The sequence below is a fragment of the Henckelia pumila genome, chromosome 2, assembly GCF_033568475.1.
Source record: "Henckelia pumila isolate YLH828 chromosome 2, ASM3356847v2, whole genome shotgun sequence".
In the NCBI taxonomy this organism is placed as follows: Eukaryota; Viridiplantae; Streptophyta; class Magnoliopsida; order Lamiales; family Gesneriaceae; genus Henckelia; species Henckelia pumila.
Window position 1 is genome coordinate 111,662,997 of NC_133121.1, and position 27,371 is coordinate 111,690,367.

At 39.2% G+C, this 27,371-nt stretch overlaps 2 protein-coding genes across 2 annotated transcripts; both read right to left on the reverse strand.

The window, feature by feature from the left end:
* Positions 1-1,529: 1,529 nt before the first annotated feature.
* On the reverse strand, positions 1,530-4,623 carry LOC140884336 (uncharacterized). Its single transcript, XM_073291065.1, has 5 exons — positions 4,433-4,623; positions 3,527-4,172; positions 2,499-2,905; positions 2,188-2,286; positions 1,530-1,998 (listed from the first exon to the last, which is right to left on the reverse strand). Exons 1-5 carry the CDS (start codon positions 4,558-4,560, stop codon positions 1,785-1,787), a joined length of 1,494 nt encoding a protein of 497 aa, XP_073147166.1. The 5' UTR covers positions 4,561-4,623; the 3' UTR covers positions 1,530-1,784.
* An 844-nt stretch (positions 4,624-5,467) lies between these two features.
* LOC140884741 (ATPase 8, plasma membrane-type) lies at positions 5,468-9,906 on the reverse strand. The gene is made up of 13 exons (XM_073291588.1): positions 9,650-9,906; positions 9,316-9,534; positions 9,083-9,220; positions 8,695-9,009; positions 8,154-8,600; positions 7,945-8,067; positions 7,738-7,842; positions 7,321-7,630; positions 6,705-7,219; positions 6,444-6,617; positions 6,182-6,364; positions 5,904-6,085; positions 5,468-5,732 (listed from the first exon to the last, which is right to left on the reverse strand). The coding sequence occupies exons 1-13, from the start codon at positions 9,698-9,700 to the stop codon at positions 5,636-5,638; spliced, it is 2,859 nt and encodes a 952-aa protein (XP_073147689.1). The 5' UTR covers positions 9,701-9,906; the 3' UTR covers positions 5,468-5,635.
* Between the last annotated feature and the right edge of the window lie 17,465 nt (positions 9,907-27,371).

The window sequence follows — 27,371 nt, forward strand, 5'->3', positions numbered from 1 at the left end:
TAATCTATGATTATTTTTTTTTTCTAATGCTTTCAAATTTGGAGACAATGAGCTAGGCCCAGATGCAACCATTCTTGTTAATTCATTTTGCGTTTTGATATATATACAATCTTAAAAATTTTCAGTTACTTAAAATTTTGATCGGTTGTTTATAATTTACATGCATGTTTTGAGTTCTAAACATTAATGGAAAATTAATTGAATGTACATGCACAAAGTAAAATCCATGCACCCTTAATTATTGCCGAAGATGAGAAACTCAGATTTACATTCACAAGAAAATTCGATCGAATACACAGCAAGAGGAATCACTCCTCCTGGAATAGTTATATACTCACTTTAAGCTACGCCGTACAAGAAAAAAAAAAAAAAAAAAAAGAAAGAAAGAAAGAATCTAACCAGTTCTTTTTTTTTTTTTTTTTTGAGTACTAACCAGTTCTATTTAAGCTGCTGCTCACCAATGTAACTATATAGTATATACTCACTTTTGCTACCCCTAACAGATGAATTGCAAATATGAGAAGAAGAGATGGGAGAAGCTGATTCGGAAACAACACAATCTTTCCCGATTTTTCGTTTGGGGAACGAAAGGTTCCTCCGGCCTAAACCGGAATGTGAACATTTGTCTTTCCGATTATGCAGTGCACATGAACAATTGCGATGGTATGGCCTCCGCTCGATGTCCATGTCGCACAACGACAAGCTTCCGTCAAAGACACACCGAAACATCATGTCTGCTGATCCGGTGCCCATCCTCTTCCTCTCTTTAGTGCTTTCTATTATCTACCGCGACGTTTGCCTTTTGTAGTTCATGTTTCTTGTACTCGAGGGTTTATATATTTAGAGAAAAGGGTTGGTTCAATGAGTGATGATTATAACTATGGTAGTGTTAGGAGTAACCTAGAGATTGAGAGTGACCCTTTGGTATGGAGCATATTAATTAGGGAATCACTTAGTTCTTTGTGGCAATTAGTCCAACACTTTTTACTAAGGAAAACTCTTGATTCCTACTTGTGGGGAAGACTGACGAAAGTCACCATGTTTTTGTTTCCATTTGTTTGAAAATATGTTTGCTCCTAGGATGCTTCGAGTTTCTACAGAACTAAAGGTTCTTGTGCTTTACTATGTCTTCACTTGATTCTTGATGCTTTATGCACATAAACATTCAGACAATTTTTACTTGAAACTAGAGGTTTTCATTCTAGAATTCAAATGTATTCCCCTCTGATATTTATTCGTTTGTCCTACGTTATCAACAATCACGAAACCAACAAGTAGTAATTTTAGTTCTTTTAGTTTCATTTCATTCCACTAAAACAAACTCTTGTCATCCCCATCGTCTATGAATTATATTATATCAAATAATATGAGACAAACCGAATTCAATTAAGAATAAGTATTTCAATAATAATTGAAAAAAAATACATTTTGTCAATCTACATGGTTTATATTTCCAAGTTTTGTTTAGAACTTTGATGTGAATCAACGATGATGCTTTCGGGCTTTGTGTTAGTTTTGTCTTTTCCCTTGTTTGGAGTACCACACATACTTTTCAAATTGGTAGTTTACAAAGCTTCAATGCAACACAAAACTTGGGCCTTGATGTGGCTAACTTGCCTTTCATTTTCAAGCCCAAAAAAAGATGAATATATTTTGCTTAAACATCACAAACAAGAAAACACTTTAACAAGTTGATGCAGTATACACGCCTAAACAAACATCGATTTCCATGCATATAGTCATAGATAACATATGGACCAACATGGTTAAAGTTCAATATTCTTCTAAGACGGAGTCCAAATGTAAACCTGGCCTCCACTTGTAGCCGCTGCAAGCATCCCGACATTGCATGGATGCGCATCAAAACGACATGGAATAGCGGAAACCAGTTCACTTTCCAAGGTAGTGACAATTTTTTCACTGGCGACAGAGATGACATCAATTCCTCTCTTCATATTACCAATGAAGACATACGAGTCGTCCCAACCCCATACACCTCTGAATCCAAATCATTAAAAAAGGAAATGCGAATGAGCGATGATTTGTTCATATCCAATCCATCAAGATCGCAACTTAAATAAATCATATTCATGTTGATAATACATAAATCATTCGATCAGATTGAAAGTACATGATAATAATAATACCAATAGGGCTCAACTTTAGTGACTGAGAGAAACATCTTACCTAAATGTGGAAATCCATCTTCCTGTTTGGTTGTAATGGAAAACCATCGACGTGTCCTTGTAATTTGCACCACTAAATAAGCCAACTTTGTTATCCATGCTGCACAAACAGATGAAAATTTTCAAAAACTTGTTTAAACAGAAGTGATCAAGGCCACTGAATGAGCATGAAGAAGATCGCAAACAGCATCTTGAAATTTTAAGATTTGCAGAATACATTCTAATTGACTAAGCATTTAACTAAAAACTCCACAAAAATGAAAACTATCATATAGTTGCCTTATTCTGTAAGAAAGATAACCCCGTACAAACCTTGTAGTTACCAGACACTTCCCAGATGGTGAAAAGTAAGCAGATTGTACGGCTTTTTCATGCTCAATAGTCTTCAGGGGCTTTGGTTCATCTGCACTCAAGAATCTCAAATCCCAAATGCAAGCAGTGCCATCTGTGGAACCCGTAACCATGATATTACTGTTTTCTGAGTTAAAGTCTAGGGTGTTAATCCTATTTTCATGCAAATCACATGAAGAAATGGATTTTCCTGCTCTCAAATCCCATAACTTCATTCCTCCTCTGCCTTCACTTAAGTATAAGGACTTGTTGTCGTGTGGATTTAGGGACATAGAGTATACAGTGTATTCACTGGCATAAACCATGTCGAAAACCTCTTTCTCAATATCCAATAACCTCACAAACCCATCATAGCAAGAACTGTATAACTGCAAAAGTCAAAATAAGGAAAACTCAGTGCTCCAATAACAGTAAACAGACCCAAACACATGAATATCGTATTGGGATGCAAGTAATACTGGTTGACCACTTTCCAGCAACAACGTGAAGGTTGTGTGCTGTCAAGCAAGGAAAATGACATAACAAGTACAAAAACACATTTCTTCCAGTAGATGCAACCACAAGATAGTTCCTGCATCGAAATTGTTTTACTTCTTGAGGTTGATATACAGAAAGAACAGTGCCTTAAAAAAAGCCATTCCGATGATTAAAATTTCTTTTACCAATAATCTTAACCAGTCTAATCCCAGCTTCTCAGCCAAAACCACTGCAAGAATGATTCTAAGTTTCAAACAAGTATCTTACATTCAGTTATTTAAAAAAAGCTTAGGAAATGAAATACATTATATAAATACACTGACTCGTGGTTGCAGCTACATTCAACTTCCTTTCTGGAGTCATTATTTAAAGTGAATAAATAAATGAAAACATAGCAGACGTTTGCTACTTAGTTTAGCCTTATACCCAACTCTTCAAATTTAGTTTTAAAAAAATTTAAAAGAACCAAATATATGTGCTATCATATAAAAACAATCATCAGACATGCTCACCTTCGAGATAGAAAATGGATCCATCACAATACCAGAAATCGGTCCTGAATGTGGGTGATAAACATAAATTCCACCATCATCCTCTTCTTTTGCTTCGACATTCCAAAACCCGATATCGCCAAACTTGTTCCCTACCACCAACATTTGTATATCAAGAGTTGGGAAAAACCTCAAATTCAAAATTTTCCCGGGCACCACTCTTGCTATATTCTCTTGATCCAATTTCAGGGCATCCACATGAACTGAACCGTACACCCTTTTCCGCGCCTTTAGTGACTCAAATGGTTTGCTTCTCCCCAAATTTTCCATGGAATCAGCGGGAAATACATCACTCTCAGGCAAAAGGGATTTTTCAGAGCATCTTAAAATGGTTGAAACAAGTGTCCTGTCTGAGGAATTATCACTAGTGCACGCATCTCTCATTGCAAGAGGCACTGGTTTAAGAAGGGAATTTGTGTATGTGAGGGTAGTCTTCAATTTCAGATTTTTCCTCTTCTGATTGTCGTAATCGATATCATCTTTCAAGCCACCAGCAGTAGATGCGTCAGGCGGCTCTCCACGTGTCCTCAGAGACCGGCGTAGCACCACAGGGGTTTCAGTTTTTGGTTTCTTTGTCGGACTACTTTTATAAGATTTACACAGAGCTCTGCCATGGCACGGATTTGATATATGATAGGTCAGTCAAAATATAGGCACATTCAAAAGGCACAAAATTACGAAGGAAAAAAAAATGGTTTCCACACGAAGTAATAGAATGCGAATGGCGCGCAAAATCACTAAAACTATAAAGACAAATAACGAGGTATGCAATTCCTCGAACAGGAAATCTACAGTCGTGAACTAGAAACAAATCGACCAACAAAAAAGTTACACACAAAAACACTTAAAAAGGAAGAAATCTGAAACCTTTGGCGTTTGGCGGCGGCGGAGAGTTCGTTCACTCGAGAGTGAATCTTAAGCGCCGCCAACATCTCGCCGTTGCGCTTTATGTTTTCCAGTCGTCTCCGCTCGTATTCCGTCATACGCTTAGTCATTCCCTTTTCTTGCTCGTGCTGCTGCAATCGGCTCACAATTTTCGGAGAGAGTTCTACGCGGCTGCGCGCGTTATGAGATCAGATATATGTAAATTGGCGGGAAGAATTAGGATTACGTGGCAAGTTTACGGCCGTTTAGAAAATTAGTTTATATATATAATAATTTTTGTGTGATTTTGGGTTGAGTCGACGCTACCGACGGGTAGTATCCCGTGGGTGACGTGGCGGTTCATGATTGGTTAAAATCAGTGGGTCTCACGTGATACCCACTATTTTTAACCAATCATGAGGTTACACGTCACCCGCAGGGTAGTGCCCTGCAGGCGCCATGTACTAAACCGTGATTTTGAAACCTGGAGGCCAAATATATTTTTGTACTAAAACACGACTTTGTCTATGCTAGCACATGGACACTGCCCATGTGCTAGATCCAAGGGCCCATATTTTTTTTCATTTGAGATGATATCATTTAAAATAATATCATATCAAATGCTAAAAATAATGTATCGTTGAATCCCATCTGGGCACCACTCTAATGGGGTAGGATAGACAAGATCCTAAAACACGGAAGAGTCGATGCTGGCATCAGAGTAGTACCTCTGATGCCAGATCAACGGCCCGGATCTTGTTTGCAAGTCAAATCATTTGACCTGCAACAAGATCTGGGCCGTTGCTACCCCCACCCGGGCATCGACTCTTCCCTAAAACACACCACGAGTTTTTGAAGATGTTCAAAGATTTCTTACACACCTTGTTGCAGAGGATCAAAATTGTATGTAAATATACATAATTTATATTTGCGAGACAAATTTTATATATATATATATAACATTTTTCGTCAATTTATCTGATCTTTGTAATAAAAATATAAAAGATCAAAAAATCATAATGATAACTACATGAGGTATGAACAAACAAAGAAACTATACATAAACGATCAAAGGCAGAACAAAAACAACTACGCCAGGCGAGAAGCAAAGAAAACATAAAATGAAACCTATCTCCTATACTCTTTGGAAAAATAAATTATCACTTTGTATGATACACTTGTTCGACAGATTCTTTGATCATATTGTTAGACAGTGTAGTGTTGTTGGATTGTTTCAATGTCCAGTCCCTTTAGCTTCACTACCGATTCGACGTGTCCCTTCAGAGTGTGAAGCTCCCTCAGCCTGTTGTAACATGTTTCAGATAAGACTGTTATCAAGACTGATGTTTAAATCAAGGATCATGCACGATTCCAAAGTTTTCGAAAATTTTTAAACTACCCCATGTCGTGTTTAATGAATCTTGAAAGCATATAGGACCTCTTTGTGATGATGATTTTATAGTTCTGTTTGTACCTTGCGATTTCAGCTCTTCTTTTGGCTTGCTCAGCGATTTCAGACAGTTCTCTGAAGTTGTTCTTGTCGTTCATCAGGCCTGCGGATTCGGTGTTAGATAGGCCGTGCAGGGTTCTTTGAGCCACTGCCCATTGTGCTTCTCTTTCACCCTTGCCATAATCCTTCTTGGTTGTGAAGGCGGTCTGTTTTTTAAAGAAAAAAGAGTTCAGATTCTTGAAGTCAGTACACTGGATAAAGAGAATTCAGCTGTAAGGATGCTTATTTATGGCATAATGTACCTTGTTCTGGATCATGGAATCCCAAGCCTTGCCACTCAACCCATAGCGAATGATGAATTTGAGAACGTCGAGTGGGAAATAAGTGACAATGCTGTAGATCCAGATCACTCCAGCCCATCCCCATCCGATGCCTTGAATTCTTGCAAATCCCCAGCTCGCGTATACAGCGATTGCTGTAGCCACCTGAAAACCCACGGCTTGTGTTTAGTCGAGGATTTCATTTGTTACTGTGAAAGATATTTAGTCTGAGCAGGATATTTACCAACTGGGCTATGAGGAAAGCGCTGACGAGTAACAGGCCAGGGCGTTCCACAAACGACCAGCTTCTTGATCTTGTGACAAATATGAGCGCTTGACTGACGATGCTCACTTGAAGATAAAGAGCTGCGGTTAGCTCATCAGTGCTGCCTCTAATAGATTTCACATGGAAGTGTTCCTATAAATAAATACCATGAGTCTCCTGAAAATCTAATGAAAAGATGAGAGAAGTCATTTTGAGTTATTGGCTGAAGAAAGAACATACTGTGAAGAAGTCAGTATCAGTTGCCAGGTAGAAGAACACGACCGTCATGAGAGCCATGTATGTTCCAAGAACAACACCAGTGGCAAAGATTTCCTTGAGCTTCCACGAATCTGGAACCGGAGATGGCTTTACCCTGTCCTTGGAGATGGTCATGATAGTTCCATCATTGAGAATTGCAATGACAAGAACCATGAATGGTGAGAAATCAAACTTCCAGATAAGGGCAATAAGCAAGAATCCCATAACAATACGGATTGTGATGGACACAGCGTATATGGTGTAATTCTTCATCCTCTGGAAAATGGCTCGGCTTGTCAGCACCGCACAAACTATAACACTAAGTCCAGGCTCTGTCAGAACAATGTCTGAAGCACTCCTGGCTGCATCAGTTGCATCAGCCACAGCAATGCCAATGTCTGCCTTCTTGAGTGCTGGTGCATCGTTCACGCCATCACCGGTCATACCACAGATGTGCTTCATCTCTTGCAGTCTCTTCACAATCTCATATTTGTGCTCTGCGAGTTCAAAACAAAACATCGCGTTCAAAATATATTTCTTCATTGCATATTCACATGGCCACCTCATCCACGTGTTTATTTGATGAAGTGATGCCTACCTGGGAAAACTCCAGCAAAACCATCAGCCTTCTCAATGAGCTCATCAACAGGGATTGAAGCAATCGACTCGTCCTTGCTCTGGCCAAGAAGGGAAGAAGATGGGTACATATTCGTTCCCATTCCAAGCCTGCGTCCAGTTTCTTTACCGATTGCTAGCTGATCACCAGTGATCATCTTCACATTGACACCAAGGTCAAGAGCTTTTCTTATTGTCTCTGCACTATCGTGCCTTGGAGGATCAAACAGAGGCAACAAGCCAACAAACTCCCAAGGTCCTCCAGTACTCTCTTTTGTTTTCTCAGGAATAGTCTGAAATCACAATGCAAGACGTGGTCACAGGTACGTTATCTACGCCAGTTATTTCTTGTATGAACAATGGCATATTTACGCTGCTTCATTTGGTTTGTCTCACTCACCTGTCTTGCAACACCAAGAGAACGGAGGCCACGATTTGCAAAACCGTCAATAATCTCATGAGCCTTTTTCTTGTCATCCCCTTGAAGCTCACAAAGTTCAATTATCTGTACAAGAATAGGAGGGGGGAAATGTAATGTCAGCAATCAATATTTGAGCCAGAAACAGGATCTATTTGTTAGTTATGGACAACTTTACGATCTATTTACTTGTTCAGGAGCGCCCTTGCTGCATCTGTGCCAGTTTCCATCAGAGTCATAATAAGTGATTGCAGTTCGCTTGTCCACTGGGTTGAATGGCAAGAAATGCACCTCTGTAATTCCTGCTCTTGCCTGAAACACTCCAAAACAGAAAATTAGTACACTAAGATATCAACTCTTCTTTTCAACAGGAGTAAAATATTTTTAAAAAATATTACCTCCTTGGGATCACTGAGCATGTTAACAATTGAAGTATCAATGGCATCCTGGTTCTCAATCCTGGAAGCCCTGGCAGCAAGCAAGAGAACAGTGTCCTTATCCATGTTCTTTGGGAAGGCCTCGACTAAGGTTTTATCGACAGTGAGCTTATTGAGTGTAAGAGTGCCAGTCTTATCACTGCACAGCACATCCATGCCAGCCATCTCCTCAATGGCCGTCATCCTTTTTGTGATGGCGCCTTGTTGTGACAGCCGGTGAGATCCGATAGCCATGGTCACTGACAAAACTGTAGGCATAGCAATTGGGATACCTCCAATAAGCAAAACGAGAAGATTGTCGATTCCTTCTCTGTATTTTCTTTGTTGGATAGGGTACATTACTACAATCTCAATCAGCATGCCAACACCAATGGAGCAGATACAGAAGTTACCAATGGCAGTTAAAACCTGATTCGAAAATAGACACCATTTCAAGGCAATTTAAAATATGAAACTTGTTCAAAATTTGGTCTCCCATTTTGATTCAAAAAACATATGATACCTGTTGGAAGTGTCCCACGTTATTGGTGCTGTCCACAAGATGAGCAGCCTTGCCAAAGAAGGTGTGGACACCGGTGGCGATAACCACAGCCTCGATCTCACCTTGCTTACATGTGGAACCGGAGAACACTTCATCACCAGGGTGCTTGGTTACAGGAAGGGATTCTCCCGTGAGGGCTGATTGATCGATCTTTAAAGGATCACCCTCCAGGAGACGAGCATCAGCCGGGATAATATCTCCCAACTTGACACTGATCAAATCTCCAGGAACAAGGATGGAGGCTTCTTGCTCACTCCAGTTTCCATCCCTCAAAACCTGCAAGCAAAATGAATCATGCCATCGAACAAAAGTCTTTGAGAAAGAACCACGGTTAGATGATTAAGGGTACCTTGGTTTTAGGCGCGAGACCAGCCATAAGGGCAGCTGCAGCATTTCCTGCATTGTTTTCTTCAATGAAACTGATTGTCGAGTTGATAATAAGAAGCACGATGATACCGACGAAATCTTGCCAATCCGGGGGCTTGCCCTGCATCGACAATAAAAATGAGAATCATATACTGAAGAAATGGTCTGGAACAGAACAAAACAAACAAGTAGAATTCAACATGATTTAAACATTACCCCTCCATTGGCCAAAACAATGGCCATAATGGCAGCACACTCCATAACCCATGAAAGAGGATTCCACATAAACCCCAAAAACTTGAGGATCTTGCTTTCTTTCTTCTCCTCGAGTTTATTATAGCCAAAAATTTGAAGCCTTTTCTCTCCTTCCTCCGACGTCAAACCCTCTCTCGTACATTTCAGCTGCGTGAAAACTTCCTCGATGGGAATACGTTCCTGTCATGCATACAAACATAAATCCTCAATCACATGATAAAAAAACTCAAGGCAATCACATGAACCAAAATTCCATTCAACCGAGAGATTCAACTATCGAAAAAATGACACTCACAAGGTCAAGTTGTTCATTCTTTATCTCTTCCAAGGAGGAGTCGGAGGCCATGATGTTGGCTCTTTTTCAAGAAAAAAAACATGCAAATTCCAATCAAACTCGACAAGAAAATTAAAGGAAGAAAGACTGAGAGCAGAAATGTCCCTCTATCTCCCTCCCTCCAACTTCAAATCAATGACCAAATCTCTCACGAAAATCCTGTTTCTTTTGGTAGTTTTTAGGCCTCCATGCAAATCAATGAACAAGCTCTTCAAATGAAGACAAAGGGATGTCTTTAATCCAATACAGAAGCCTCTTGTATTTTTATATTTCCGGCCATTTTTGGTTCCGATGATGAAGGGAAACCACACATTTGCTAACCTCTTGTGAAGAATGTGAGCATATTATTTTTGCTTAGCCATTAAATCAGCTATTACGTACGTTTCAGTTATAACGCCTTAATTATGACCCGCTAATCATGGAGTTCATCCCAGATTATTTATTTTCAATTTTTTACTTTACATTTTGTTATTTGTTCCTAAATTAAAGTAAAAATATTGATTTTTAATATTAGGATCCTACGATTACATGTATATTCTATTGAATGGAAAAATAGATATACGTACAGTTTAATAAAATATTTTATTTTGACTAACATGAGGTTTATCCTGTGCACATGTTGATCAAAAGAATAATAATAAAATTATCATGTAAGTTGAGAATATTTTGTAGAAAACAGTTAAATTCAATGTCTTTTTTTTTTTTTTACTTTTCAATTTAAAAAATAATAATTTTTTTTGAAAATAAAATTTGATTTTAATATAGTTTTTGGATAAATTTTCTACCTTGATCAAACTGAACCACCGAACTAATCATTCCATATGTTTTTGAAGCTTTTATTAATATAAATTAATAATTAATACAAATACAAATTAATAAATATTTTGTTCGGACTAATAGTCCAAAGTTTATCGATGTGCATGTTTAGCGGTTTCGAATTTCATGGTCATTGATGGGATAGAAGCCCAATTTGTTAATTAATCAAATAAGCCCAAATTTATAAGCCCAAGACACAAGGGCCCAAGCCCGCGAAGCACTCTTAAAACATCTATAAATAGACGTGTCTATCTTATATTCAGGGTACATTCTCATTTTTTCTCTCTAACTTGAGCTTTCTTATTTTGAGAGATTATCATTGTGTTCTTTGCTGACTTGAGCATCGGAGTGCCTACGCCGGGGAACCGCCCGGCGCCTCTGACGTTTGCTTGTGACGCAGGTGATGATCCACGAAGTTTTAGCTTACCTTACGCTGCAAGGTTCACCTTACGCTACAGGGTTCACTCTACGCTACGTGTTTACCTTACGTTACGAGGTTCACTCTACGCTACATGTTTACCTTACGCTACAAGGTTCACCTTACGCTACGTGAGTGCTCTACGTTGCAAGGTTCCGACTACAGACCTTACGTACCAGTACTTGTATTTTTTGGCTACATCAGCTTGGCGCCGTCTGTGGAAAACTGTTTACCTCGTCACTGAGAATGAATAATCAGCCTCACAACTCTCAAGATACTGAAAACGATGGACTACCACATCAATCGACAATGCAGATTACACAGACAGAATTGAGAACCATGTTAGAGGAGACCGCCGCCCGCGCTGCGAGTGAAGCATTGGCAAGATTCTTGGAGTCCCAACAAAATGACAAGTCCGAGAAGATAGCCGACGAAAATGGTTTATCCACCGCTAACCCGAAAGAGGACGCACAAAAGAAAACAACAAATGAAGCAAAAACTCCACCACTTAATTCCAAGAAGAAGACAACCCATAGAGAGGATGAGGCCCAGAGTTGAGCTCAGAGCACCCCAATGAATGAAGAAGAAAAATCCTTGGCAATTCTACATGCCAGACGCAACCCATTCACTACAGCTATCCTAGCTGAATCATCTCCCAAGGGAATAAAAATCGCCAATATTCCGGAATATGAGGGAACAGGTGATCCACAAGATCACCTCGACAAATTTTATGCGAAAGCGGATTTATATGACATAAGTGATGCTGCTTACTGCAAGATATTCCGAACCACTCTGTCAGGGCGCGCACTTTCTTGGTTTAACAAACTACCTTCCGGAACCATTGAAAACTTGGAACAGTTAACTCAGTGTTTTCTCCATCAATTTTCGATCAACAAAAAGTATCCGAAAACCGCAGCATATCTGTTTACAATCATTCAAAAGGAAGGGGAAGGCTTACGGGACTATGTACAACGGTTTACGCAAGCCGTCCAAGAAGTTCCTCATGTTAACCATGATTTGCTAGCAGAGATAATGCAACAGAACCTCCGACATAGAAAATTCAAAGAATCGATAGCAGGAAAGCCCCCAACCACCCCAGAAGAATTACTGGAAAGGGTAGAAAAATATATCCGCATAGAAGAGTATATAGAGCCAAGATACCTGGGGAAGAGAAGACGGGAGGAAGAGAAACCATAAAGTAAGAGAAAAGAAGATAGATGAACTGCTCAAAGTCCCCGAATTTAATTCACCCCCCTGAATGCACGTCTGGTAGACGCAATGATAGTGGCTGAACAACAGAGGTTATTGCAACCTCCTCGCCCAATGAAGGAGAACCCTAAGCGACAACGATTGGAGAAGTATTGTCGTTTCCATAAGGATAAAGGGCATACCACTGAAGATTGTTTTAGCCTCCGTGCTGAGATAGAAAAGTTAATCAAGCGAGGATACTTGGGTGATTATGTGGATAAGTCTCGTAGTCAACAGCGAGACAACAAGCATCATGATGACAACCGTCAACGTGAACAACGAAAAGAGCGAGGTGACACAAGTAAAAAACCTGACTAGAGGGAAGTGAATATGCCTACGGGAGGCAAAATATCTGTCATAACTGGAGGGCCAGCTTGCGGTGATACAAACCGTGCACGGAAAAATCTTGCGCGTGCAGTCAAGGGAGATTATTCATCCTCACGTCAGGTCTCCACCCAAACAGTACATGAGATTTCAAGACCAAGTGAAGAGGTATCATTTGGAAATGCAGATTTGGAAAATTTTTGAGATGAACACAACGGTGCCCTCATAATTTTTGCAACAATTTCTAACTTTTGGTTGAAAAAGATACTAGTGGACTCCGGAAGTTCAGCATATATCATTTTATGGGGTATTCCAGAAAATTAGAATAAACAACATTAACACACAACTATTGCAAGTAAAAACTCATCTCGTCGGTTTTGCGGGAGAGAAAGTTGAAGCAGCAGTGGAACTCACACTACCACTTTCTCTAGGAGCATATCCTCGACGAACCACCAAAATGGTTAAATTCTTAGTTGTTAAGGCCCTTTGACCTTATAATGTCATACTTGGACGTCCAAGTCCGAAGCTGTTTCAAGCAATAACATCTACGTATCTCATGAAATTGAAATTTCAAATTTTTGACGGAATCGATGAGGCGATCGGAGATAGTCGGGTTGCGATAATTCCATGCATCTATCCTAAGGAACTCTACGGGAAGTCGTAAACAGTGTTACACCTTAAACGCATACAAATCTCGTGTTATGAGATCAATGTTTTTAATGCATTAACAAGTCTCATAATATTATGTTTTGATGATTACAAAACTCGGTTAATTGTTACTAACCATTTAAAGTGAGATTTTACAGATTAGATTTATTGATGATTAAATTCTTGGAAGCTATTTTGAAGCTATACATGTATTTATAAAGTCTTGTATTGCTCATTGAATGGATGAAACATTGTTAAGAGATATGAAGAAAAAGACAAGAAGAAGCCAAAGTATGGAGCAGCAACTTCCAAAAATTACTGGGAATTTTCTATGCATTGAAATCCGATCTTCATCAGTCATAATCGTTATGAGGAAGTTTTACATGTGCTGTCCAAATTTGAGAGCAATCCAACGGCTAGATATGAAGTTATGATTTTTCCACAAAAGTTGTGCAGTACCTATTTCTACAGAACTTGAAGTGAAGGATGAAGAATCAACTTCTGAAAATTACTGGACGTTCTTGAGACATCCAAATCAAATCTCCACCCATCAAAATCAATATCAGGATGTTTTAAAACTTATATCAAAATTTCATATCAATCCAACGGCTAGATATGAAGTTATGATTTTTTCACAAAGGTTGCACAGTACCTATTTCTGCAGAACATGAAGCAAATGATGAAGATTCAAATTAAGAAATTAACTGGGATTGTTTGAAACATCCAAATCAAATCTCCACCGATCAGATTCCAATTTAGGATGTTTTACAACCTCTGTCCAAATTTCAGATCAATCCAACGGATGGATATGGATATATGAATTTTTCAAATTTGTTGCACAGAACAAGTTCGAAAACATGATGAAGCGACTTCCGAAACATACTGGGCATGATTTATTCGTTCAAATAAAATCTTCACCGTTAAAAATAAAGATCCAGATGTTTTAAAGATTTGGTTTAAATTTCAGATCAATCCAACGGTTAGATTGTGAGATATGATTTTTCAACAACATCCGCTCAATGCTGGGAAAAAGTAGGCAGCAGCGCCGAACACTTTTTGTCACTCCTTGACTTCTTAACACACGCTCCAAGCACTCAAATAAAATTCAAATCTTTGTCAACTATAAATAGAGGCCATCCAAGTTCATTTGGAGATATACCAACTCATCTCTTCTCTCCTTTGCAAGCAATTTCTCATTATCAAAGTGTTTGTGTGATATATTTGAGAGTGTTTGTAAAAATAGTTTGTGAGTTGGTTGTGCTATTGTTGTAAACACTTGAGTGTGAAGCCAAGTGTTTTGTGCTATCGTTGTAAGCACTTGAGTGTGAAGCCAAGTATTTGTGTTGAGGCTATCCTTGGAGCCCTTAAGGCCAAGTGTTCGAGTTGTATCGGCGCGGTGATCGTGTTGAGTTGTACGGCTATCCTTGGAGCCATCAAGGCCAAGAGTTGAAGTGCTAGTGGATCCTTGGTTAATCGATCTTAACCAATAAGGGGAGACGTAGACGATTTATCGTCGAACTTCCATAAACATATCATATTTCATTTATCGCTTTATTTCTTTTACGCATTTATTTACCGCATTTATTTTTGATTGCTTTAAGTCTTCCGCTTGCGTATTTGCATAATTGCTTTAAATTGCTAAAGTTGCCAATAGAACCTAAATCCCCCCTCCCCCCATTAGGTTCTAACAAACAGTCAGGTCCTTGTGACAACTCATTGAAAGAAAGAAGCAATAGCTTGACTATGATAAGGATCGAAACAACATACACCTTATCGAGAGAGAATCGGAAGAGCAAGAGAGAATGAAAGCCGCAAAAACCCTCAAATACATAGAGATAGTGCAAGAACATCCAAAGAAAATCCTAAAGATCGGATCAGATTTGCCAGTAAAAGAGGAAAAGACTTTGAAAAACTTTTTGCAGAATAATGTCGATGTCTTTGCTTGAGGTGATGAGGCTTTACTAGGTATACCTCCAGAATTAGCACTTCATCATCTTAATGCGGATCAGCGAATGAAACCAGTCGAGCAGAGGAAAAGATCTTTCGGTCCAGACAAAAGCAAACATATTGTTGCAAAGGTTGAAAATATTTTAACAATGAAATATATCAGACCGACTTCGTACCCAGAATGGCTAGAAAATGTCGTATTGGTTCCAAAACCCGGAGAAAAGTGGCGTCTTTGCATAGATTATACCGATTTAAATAATGCTTGTCCAAAAGATATTTTTCCGTTGCCTCGCATAGATATCTTGGTCGATTCAACTGCAGGCTGCGAGCTGCTTAGCTTCCTTGATGCGTACCAAGGGTACAATCAAATAGGCCCAACCCCCAATGATAAAACAAAATCAAGTTTTATCACTGATCGCGGAATCTATTGCTATGATGTAATGCCATTTGGACTCGATAATGCTGGAGCCATGTATCAGCGATTGGTGAATAAAATGTTGGCAAACTTAATTGGACGAAACATGGAGGTTTACATAGATGACATGCTAGTTAAGAGCATTCAAGCAAACAAACATATTGAGGACCTTTCCGTGTGTTTTGAAATATTGGAAAAATATCAGATGAAGTTGAGCACCGAAAAGTGCTCTTTTGGCATGCGAGGTGGAAAATTTTTGGGTTACATGGTTTCACAAAGAGGAATAGAGACGAATCTCAAAAATATTAAAGCTGTTCTAGGCATGCAACCCCCACAGAGCGTTAAAAGAATGTAGAATTTGACTGGAAGAATAACAGCCTTAAACTTCATTTCTCGTTCTGCAAACAAAGGTTTTCCATTCTTCAAAATATTACGACAAGGAAAGAGATTCCAATGGACCAAAGCATGTCAAAAAACATACGAAGATTTGAAGAGATATTTATCAACACCTCCACTCCTAACCAAATCTCGTGAAGAATATAATTTGCTACTTTATTTAGCAATATCATCCGAAGCAATTAGTGTTGTACTGGTAGTTGAAGAAGGAAGAGAGTTCAAACCCGTGTATTACACAAGCCAAACATTACAAGGAGCAAAACTTCGGTACACCAACATAGAAAAGCTAGCATTAGCTTTAGTGACTACAACAAGAAAGTTACGTCCATACTTCCAATCTCATCAAATGGTGGTACTGACCAATCATCCGCTCAAGCAAGTGCTCGCCAGACCGAAGGCGTCTGGTAGAATGGTTAAATGCGCCATCGAATTGAGTCAGTACAGAATTGAGTTCCAGCTTCACCCGACTATTAAAGTGCAAGTTCTAGCATATTTTCTCATTGGAATTACAACTGTTGACGCAGAATCATCAGCCTCAACCTGGACACTGTATGTAGATGGATTCTCCATATCGCATGGAAGTGGAGACGGAATTGTGCTAGAAATCCCTCAACAAGACAAGTTCCAATGTGCTGTCAGATTTCAATTCAATGCATCAAACAATGAAGCTGAATACGAAGTGTTCATCATTGGCATCAAGGTGGCTCTCTCGATAAGAGCAACAACGTTGATAGTTTACAGTGATTCCCAGCTAATAGTGAATCAAGTTCATGGAACTTATGAAACCAAAGAAGAAAAGTAGCGCACATACTTGACTCGAGTTAACGAGCTCCTTGACCGGCTAGAGAACTACGAGATAAAACAAGTACCCAGGAATAAAATGAAGAGGTTGACAGTTTAGAGAAACTAGCAATCTCCTTAGCCCAAACATCGATAGTCGAAAAGTAATATTCCTGATGCTCAATAAGGAAGAAGCCGTGAAGAACCTACCACTGCACGAAAGCTAAAAGTGCGAGCTGCCAGATTTGCTATCATAGATGGAGAATTATACAAGCGAGGTTACTCCCAGCCATTCCTGAAATGTCTCCCTTCAAGTAAAGCAGATTACGTTCTTCGCGAGATTCACGAAGGAATATGTGGAAATCATTTAGGGGAAAATCACTGGCTGCCAAAGCATTACATCACGGATAATTTTGGCCTACCATGAATAAATATGATTTGGAACTCATCCAACATTGTCGGTCATGCCAAGAACATGCCAATATTCACCACCAGCCCGCAACATTGCTACAACCATTGGATAGTCCACTACCTTTTGCCCAGTGAGGAATGGACCTTATAGGCCATTTTCGTAACGCCCAGAATTATTTAATTTTGATCCGAGAATATTTAATTTGGGAATATTTAGAGTTTTGATTTAAATTCTAATATTCTTAAATTATTTAGGATTGAAATTGAATGAATTGAGAAATTGAGGATTGAATTGCAATTTTTGAATCGTTGAGGGGCCAAAGTGCAAAATCCTAAAATTATATGGACACTTGTTATGGAAAATTGTTATGTACGTGTGATTCACTATTTCCATCAGACTTATCAAGGAATTTTCAGAGAACAAGAAAGGAAGAACCGAGAGCAGAGATTCCAAGCTTCATCTTTACCTTCAAATTCATATATCTTGAGCTACGGATATCCGATTTCGATTCTGAAAGATGTTCTGGAATCCTCGCAAGAAGAACTTCGATTTGATTGCTTGAACAGGACATTTCAATTCATTGATCTTAACTTCGAAATCGATAGAAGAAGGAACAAGGTTTGAGACTATTCTACATTCAAGTTGTATGGTTTTGAGCAGAATTGAGTCAAGGCTTATATTGGTCATCTTGTACAGCTTTGAACAGTTAGAAGACATCCTACACTTCACATTTGAAAGGTAAAAGTGGACTACTATTTGTTTGGGATTACAACTCGAGATGGTTTGTATCGAGTTTCCTTAAATCACATACTTGCTTGCTTAATTGCTCTTATGTGGTTTACTTTGAGTTGTTGAATGAGTCTTTGATGTTATGAATGCTTTGATGATGATATATGTTGCATTCATCTTGCAAGACTTATTCCTTGATTTTGAAATGAACGAAAACGTTCGAATAGACGATTTGAGGAATGATATATGTATGGCCTGGGAGGTTGTTTTAGCCTAGCATCTGAATTGCATATATGATTGCTTCAAAGTCTAGAGAAGAAAGATAAGTAACCCCACCTCGAGCGGGAGAGTCGGTGGATTAGTTATGATATCTACTTCTCGGGATCCCAACCGATGATTGACGACATGAACCTTATTTTGAAAACATGCATTGTATTTACTTTTATATCATGATCTTGATATATGTTGTTATGCATGTTTAGTCGCTTTTACTGGGAAATCTATTTCTCACCGGAGTTATCCGGCTATTGTTTTGTTGTGTGTGTCATTGCAATAGGAGGGAGTGGATCCGGACAAAAGCGGAATTGAAGAACAAGGGATGAGAGAACATAGCGTGATGATCCGAGTTAGAATTTGAGTGAGCTGTCATGTTGTAGAATTGAACCTTAAACATGATCATGTTATAAGATACTTGTACCAAAACTGGTAGATGATTTAGTTGTGGTTTTGTTGATGTTTATAGGATTGAGATATGATGTAAATCCTTGAATCAACATGATGTACCTTGATCTTGTTTATATAGCAATGTTCTTGCTTATTTTGAGAAGCCTTGTTTATGTTTTAAAGGCTTGGAGATGATTCAATCCTATCAACTATACCATGTTTAGCATGCTTGTTGGTTTTTGATTATGTATGGAATCCATAGGAGTTGATACTAGGTTGAATGGCATGGAAGATCTCGTTTTGACAGCAGCAACTTTCTCTGATTTTTCTTCTGTTCCTGTGCTCGCTCGATCGGTAGGAAATGACCGATCGAGCGAGGCCTTCTTGTTGCTGGACAGAAGGTTGTACTCGGAGGACTCGCTCGATCTGCAAAATTTGGCAGATCGAGCGAGACCAATTGCTCAGGCACCCGAGAGTTGAGCTGAGGAGCTCGCTCGATCGGTGATATTTCACCGATCGAGCGAGGTGCTCACCTTTAAAATTTTTTTTTTATTCTTTTGTTTAGACATTGATACTTGTCTAATCTTGTTGATTAATTGATTTTGAGAGATTAGAACTCGGGTCGTCACAACAGGTGGTATCAGAGCAAAACAATTCTGGACTTAGATAGACAGTGAGTGGGGTAGATCGAGTCTTCTGCCTTACTTATTTATGTTTTTTATCATGCTATGATTTAATTACGTGATTGAATTACATGTTTTAAATGCTAGCATGATTTACTTTCAAGTATTTTTATTACAAGATGTTGTATTTATTTTATTTGAAAGTATGATTACGATGATTAAAGATGCATGCCTACTGGAATATCTGAACTGATTAGAGGCATGGATTCTGATGATTTATGATATGCTACCTGATTATCTGAATTGATTGGAAGCATGTCTTGTTGAGTACTTCGATTATTTATTTAAGGATTGAATCAGAACCGAGTCTTGATCAGAGGTAAGATGATCAGAGGAGGACTGAAATAATTTGATGATTTGGTATCCTAACCATTTTGATAATCAGATATGTCTCGAAGACCAGGACGACCTCCTCTGAGACCTCATGTTCCTATTTCTCTACCAGAACAGACAGTTCATACTCCACCGACAGTTGTCACACCGATAGTGCCTGCAACTGCAGTCCCGAGTAATGAACAGGGCAGTACATCACGAGATATGACAGATATGACTGCAACTCACATGGAAACACTACTGAAACGTTTTCAATCCTACAAGCCGCCAACTCTGAAAGGTACCGAGAATCCCGTTGAATGTGAAGGATGGCTTGATGATATGGAGATGTTATTCGATTCACTAGACTACGGTGATGAACGAAGAGTTAGACTTGTTGGACATCAGTTGCATGAAGTTGCTAAAAGCTGGTGGTTCACAATAAAGAAATCTCTGGAGCGTCGAGGAACTGTTCTGACCTGGAATGTCTTCAAGACTGAATTCTATCAACGTTTCTTTCCGGTATCTTATCGAAAAGACAAGGGTGTCGAATTTGCTAATCTGAAGCAGGGAAACTTGAATATTGAAGATTATGTTGCAAAATTCACTACATTGCTAATATTTGCTCCACATGTTGCAGACAGTGACGAGGCTATGGCTGATCAGTTCATTAATGGACTGAATCCTGATGTTTTTACACTGGTGAATACAAGGCGACCGAATAATTTTGCTGATGCCTTGAACAGTGCCAAAGGAGCAGAAGCTGGCTTGATACAGCAGCGAGGAGCTTCGTATATTGCACAGCCTCCGAGACAGTCACAACCTTCAGTTTCAACTCAGCAACAGTCGTCTCGATTTGACAGTGGTGGCAGTAGCAGTGGCAAGAAGGGATATTTGCAAGCTAGAGAAAAACAATTTAAGAAATCTGGAAGCAGTTCTTCAAGTTCCAGTGGTACGAAACAGAAGTCTGGGGTATTCTGTAACACTTGTGGTGGAGGACATCCAACTGATCAGTGTCGAGGTGTATCTGGGAGATGCCATATATGCCATCAGACTGGCCATTTTGCGAGAGTATGTCCTCAGAGAGGTGCTGGACAGGCACGAGGTGCAGAGTCATCACATCAGTGGCTCAACCCGTGAGGCAAGACTCCTCTGTCCATTCCTTTCAACCATCACCACCTCAGCAACAGTCGAGGCCAGGAGGAAGTCAGGTAGGCAGTCAGCCACAGAGACAGCAGGCTCATGTTTATGCATTGACAGAGGAGCAGGCACAGGGAGCACCGGATGACGTGATTGCAGGTAACTGTTCTCTTTATGGTTATCCCGCATATGTCTTGATTGATACAGGTGCATCCCATACGTTTATATCTACCAAATTTGTTGCATTGCATGCTTTGCCTGTTGAAACATTACCTGTTGTAGTATCTGTTTCTTCTCCTTTGGGGAGGGGTCTTATATCGATTCAGATAGTTAAGAATTGTATACTACAGTATGATGGTAATGAAATTGAGATAGATTGCTTCGTACTTGGTATGTCTGATTTCGACTGTATTATTGTGATTGATATGCTGAACAAGTACAGAGCTACCGTAGACTGTTTCCAGAAGATAGTGAGATTCAGACCTGAAATGGCTGGAGAATGGAAATTCTATGGTAAGGGTTCACGTGCCAAGATTCCTCTTATTTTTGTATTATCTATGACCCAACTTTTGCAGAAAGAGCAGAGGGATTTCTTGTTTATGCAGTTGATGTGTTGAAAACTAGCCCGAACCTGGCTGATTTGCCAGTGGTTAGTGAATTTTCGAACGTTTTCCCTGATGAGATTCCAGGGTTACCTCCGTATCGAGAGATTGATTTCAGCATAGAACTGATGCCATGAACTGCACCGATTTCGAAAGCACCTTATCGAATGGCACCAGTTGAACTGAAAGAATTGAAGGAACCGTTAGAAGATTTACTGGCCAAGGGATACATTCGACCCAGTGTTTCTCCTTGGGGAGCTCCAGTACTGTTTGTCAGAAAGAAAGACGGTTCAATGAGATTGTGTATCGACTACCGGCAACTGAACAAGGCTACGGTAAAGAACAAATACCCTTTGTCTCGTATTGATGATTTATTTGATCAGTTGCAGGGTTCTTCTGTGTATTCCAAGATCGATCTAAGATCTGGATACCATCAGCTGAGAGTTAGGGATTCTGATATTCCTAAGACTGCGTTCAGAACCAGGTATGACCATTATGAGTTTATAGTTATGCCGTTTGGTTTGACAAATGCTCCAGCTGTGTTTATGGCTTTGATGAACCGTGTGTTTCAGAAGTATCTCGATGACTTCGTGATTATTTTTATTGATGATATTCTGATATATTCAAAGAATTTGATTGATCATTCTGAACATCTGAGAACAGTATTGAAGACTTTAAGAGCCGAGAAACTGTATGCTAAACTGTCGAAACGCGAGTTTTGGCTGAAACAGGTTGTCTTTCTTGGACATATTATATCTGGAAATGGTATTTCTGTGGATCCAAGTAAAGTCGAAGCAGTGATCAGTTGGTCGAGACCGACATCTGTTCCTGAGATCCGGAGTTTTATGGGATTGGCTGGGTATTATCGTCGATTCATTAAAGATTTTTCCAGTATTGCAAAGCCTATTACTCAGTTGACTCAGAAGAATACTCCATTTGTCTGGTCTGATGCTTGTGAATCCAGTTTTCTGGAGTTGAAGAAATGATTGACCAGTGCACAGTCTTGACGATTCCTTCAGGTACTGGTGGTTTCACTGTTTATTGTGATGCATCTCACCGAGGTTTAGGTTGTGTTTTAATGCAGCGAGGTCATGTGATTGCTTATGCTTCGAGACAATTGAAGCCTCACGAAACCAGATATCCGATTCATGATCTTGAATTGGCCGCTATTGTATTTGCTTTGAAGATTTGGCGACATTATCTGTACGGGGAACAGTTTGAAATCTATTCTGATCACAAGAGTCTGAAATATTTGTTTTCTCAGTCAGAATTGAATATGAGACAGCGGAGATGGCTTGATTTGCTGAAAGACTTTGACTGTGAAATTAAATATTATCCAGGAAAATCGAATGCAGCAGCTGATGCCTTGAGTCGAAAGGTATGTTCTTTATCCTTATCGACGATTGGTGTATCGAATTTGATTGAAAATTGCTGTTTATCTGGATTAGTATTTGATACAAACTATCAGCCATTACGACTCTATCAAATGCAAGTTGAACCAGCTTTATTGGTAAGAATTCGAGATGCTCAGAAACGTGATCAAAATGTACAAAACTCGATTGAAAAAGTCCGATCAGGGAATGTATCTGAATATCGGGTTCAAGATGATCTTCTATACGTTCACAATTGCCTTGTAGTGCCTGATCTTTCTGATGTACGTCAACAACTACTGAAAGAGGCGCATTGTAGTCGTTACAGTATTCATCCTGGTGGTAGGAAGATGTATAACGATCTAAAAGCTCATTATTGGTGGAAGAAAATGAAGACTGATATCACTGATTTTGTAGCTCGATGTTTGAATTTCCAACAGGTGAAGGCTGAGAGGAAGAGACCGCCTGGTTTGTTACAGAGTTTGTCTGTACCTGAATGGAAATGAGATCATATTTCCATGGACTTTGTGACTAGATTACCTCGATCTTCTAGAGGTTGTGATGCTATCTGGGTGATTATTGACAGATTGACGAAATCAGCGTGTTTTATTCCATATCGTATGACATATAGACATGACCAGATGGTAGAGATTTATATCCGTGAAGTTGTCAGATTGCACGGAGTGCCGAAATCTATTGTATCAGAGCGTGATCCTCGATTCACATCACATTTCTGGCATAGTTTGCAAAGTGCTTTGGGTACTCAGTTACACTTGAGCACAACTTATCATCCACAGACTGACGGACAGTCTGAGCGTACTATTCAGACATTGGAGGACATGTTGAGAGCTGTAGTGCTTGATTTTGGCACTAGTTGGCAAGAATCACTACCTCTTTGTGAATTCTCGTACAACAACAACTATCAATCGAGTATAGGAATGGCTCCTTTTGAAGCTTTATACGGAAGAAAATGTCGATCTCCTTTGTACTGGGATGATATTTCTGAAGTACCTGATACTGGTCCTGATATGATACGTGATATGAATGACCAGGTGAAGCTTATTCAAAAACGAATGAAGACAGCTCAAGATAGACAGACGAAATATGCCAACATTCGACGTCGACCATTGTCTTTTGAACAGGGGGATCGTGTATTTTTGAAGATTTCTCCATTCAGAGGTACAGTCAGATTTGGCAAGCGAGGGAAATTGTCTCCACTCTACATTGGTCCTTATGAAATTCTGGAGAAAATAGGCAATCTCGCATATCGATTAGCTCTTCCTCCATCGTTATCTGGAATACATGATGTCTTTCATGTATCGATGCTTCGAAAATATCTTGCTGATGAATCTCATGTGCTTCAATCTGATGAGGCTGAACTCGATGAGACTTTGAGTTATTTTGAAAAGCCAATTCAGATTCTTGATCGAAAAGAGAAGCAACTACGAACGAAGACTATTCCACTTGTGAAAGTACAGTGGAGTCGTCATGGTATTGAAGAAGCGACTTGGGAGACTGAATCTGATATGAAGCAAAGATTTCCTGAGATGTTCCAATGATGTGAGTATTCTTTAGTTTTCTGTTATCTGATATTTGATATATGATCTGTTGATATTACTTCAGATTTCGAGGACGAAATCGTGTCTTAGTGGGGGAGAATTGTAACGCCCAGAATTATTTAATTTTGATCCGAGAATATTTAATTTGGAAATATTTAGAGTTTTGATTTAAATTCTTATATTCTTAAATTATTTAGGATTGAAATTGAATGAATTGAGAAATTGAGGATTGAATTGCAATTTTTGAATCGTTGAGGGGCCAAAGTGCAAAATCCTAAAATTATATGGACACTTGCTATGGAAAATTATTATGTACGTGTGATTCACTATTTCCATCAGACTTATCAAGGAATTTTCAGAGAACAAGAAAGGAAGAACCGAGAGCAGAGATTCCAAGCTTCATCTTTACCTTCAAATTCATATATCTTGAGCTACGGATATCCGATTTCGATTCCGAAAGATGTTCTGGAATCCTCGCAAGACGAACTTCGATTTGATTGCTTGAACAAGACATTTCAATTCATTGATCTTAACTTCGAAATCGATAGAAGAAGGAACAAGGTTTGAGACTATTCTACATTCAAGTTGTATGGTTTTGAGCAGAATTGAGTCAAGGCTTATATTGGTCATCTTGTATAGCTTTGAACAGTTAGAAGACATCTACACTTCACATTTGAAAGGTAAAAGTGGACTACTATTTTTTTGGGATTACAACTCGAGATGGTTTGTATCGAGTTCCCTTAAATCACATACTTGCTTGCTTAATTGCTCTTATGTGGTTTACTTTGAGCGTAATTGCTCTTATGTGGTTTACTTTGAGTTGTTGAATGAGTCTTTGATGTTATGAATGCTTTGATGATGATATATGTTGCATTCATCTTGCAAGACTTATTCCTTGATTTTGAAATGAACGAAAACGTTCGAATAGACGATTTGAGGAATGATATATGTATGGCCTGGGAGGTTGTTTTAGCCTAGCATCTGAATTGCATATATGATTGCTTCAAAGTCTAGAGAAGAAAGATAAGTAACCCCACCTCGAGCGGGAGAGTCGGTGGATTAGTTATGATATCTACTTCTCGGGATCCCAACCGATGATTGACGACATGAACCTTATTTTGAAAACATGCATTGTATTTACTTTTATATCATGATCTTGATATATGTTGTTATGCATGTTTAGTCGCTTTTACTGGGAAATCTATTTCTCACCGGAGTTATCCGGCTATTGTTTTGTTGTGTGTGTCATTGCAATAGGAGGGAGTGGATCCGGACAAAAGCGAAATTGAAGAACAAGGGATGAGAGAACATAGCGTGATGATCCGAGTTAGAAGTTGAGTGAGCTGTCATGTTGTAGAATTGAACCTTAAACATGATCATGTTATAAGATACTTGTACCAAAACTGGTAGATGATTTAGTTGTGGTTTTGTTGATGTTTATAGGATTGAGATATGATGTAAATCCTTGAATCAACATGATGTACCTTGATCTTGTTTATATAGCAATGTTCTTGCTTATTTTGAGAAGCCTTGTTTATGTTTTAAAGGCTTGGAGATGATTCAATCCTATCAACTATACCATGTTTAGCATGCTTGTTGGTTTTTGATTATGTATGGAATCCATAGGAGTTGATACTAGGTTGAATGGCATGGAAGATCTCGTTTTGACAGCAGCAACTTTCTCTGATTTTTCTTCTGTTCCTGTGCTCGCTCGATCGGTAGGAAATGACCGATCGAGCGAGGCCTTCTTGTTGCTGGACAGAAGGTTGTACTCGGAGGACTCGCTCGATCTGCAAAATTTGGCAGATCGAGCGAGACCAATTGCTCAGGCACCCGAGAGTTGAGCTGAGGAGCTCGCTCGATCGGTGATATTTCACCGATCGAGCGAGGTGCTCACCTTTAAAATTTTTTTTTTTATTCTTTTGTTTAGACATTGATACTTGTCTAATCTTGTTGATTAATTGATTTTGAGAGATTAGAACTCGGGTCGTCACAACAGGTGGTATCAGAGCAAAACAATTCTGGACTTAGATAGACAGTGAGTGGGGTAGATCGAGTCTTCTGCCTTACTTATTTATGTTTTTTATCATGCTATGATTTAATTACGTGATTGAATTACATGTTTTAAATGCTAGCATGATTTACTTTCAAGTATTTTTATTACAAGATGTTGTATTTATTTTATTTGAAAGTATGATTACGATGATTAAAGATGCATGCCTACTGGAATATCTGAACTGATTAGAGGCATGGATTCTGATGATTTATGATATGCTACCTGATTATCTGAATTGATTGGAAGCATGTCTTGTTGAGTACTTCGATTATTTATTTAAGGATTGAATCAGAACCGAGTCTTGATCAGAGGTAAGATGATCAGAGGAGGACTGAAATAATTTGATGATTTGGTATCCTAACCATTTTGATAATCAGATATGTCTCGAAGACCAGGACGACCTCCTCTGAGACCTCATGTTCCTATTTCTCTACCAGAACAGACAGTTCATACTCCACCGACAGTTGTCACACCGATAGTGCCTGCAACTGCAGTCCCGAGTAATGAACAGGGCAGTACATCACGAGATATGACAGATATGACTGCAACTCACATGGAAACACTACTGAAACGTTTTCAATCCTACAAGCCGCCAACTCTGAAAGGTACCGAGAATCCCGTTGAATGTGAAGGATGGCTTGATGATATGGAGATGTTATTCGATTCACTAGACTACGGTGATGAACGAAGAGTTAGACTTGTTGGACATCAGTTGCATGAAGTTGCTAAAAGCTGGTGGTTCACAATAAAGAAATCTCTAGAGCGTCGAGGAACTGTTCTGACCTGGAATGTCTTCAAGACTGAATTCTATCAACGTTTCTTTCCGGTATCTTATCGAAAAGACAAGGGTGCCGAATTTGCTAATCTGAAGCAGGGAAACTTGAATATTGAAGATTATGTTGCAAAATTCACTACATTGCTAATATTTGCTCCACATGTTGCAGACAGTGACGAGGCTATGGCTGATCAGTTCATTAATGGACTGAATCCTGATGTTTTTACACTGGTGAATACAAGGCGACCGAATAATTTTGCTGATGCCTTGAACAGTGCCAAAGGAGCAGAAGCTGGCTTGATACAGCAGCGAGGAGCTTCGTATATTGCACAGCCTCCGAGACAGTCACAACCTTCAGTTTCAACTCAGCAACAGTCGTCTCGATTTGAC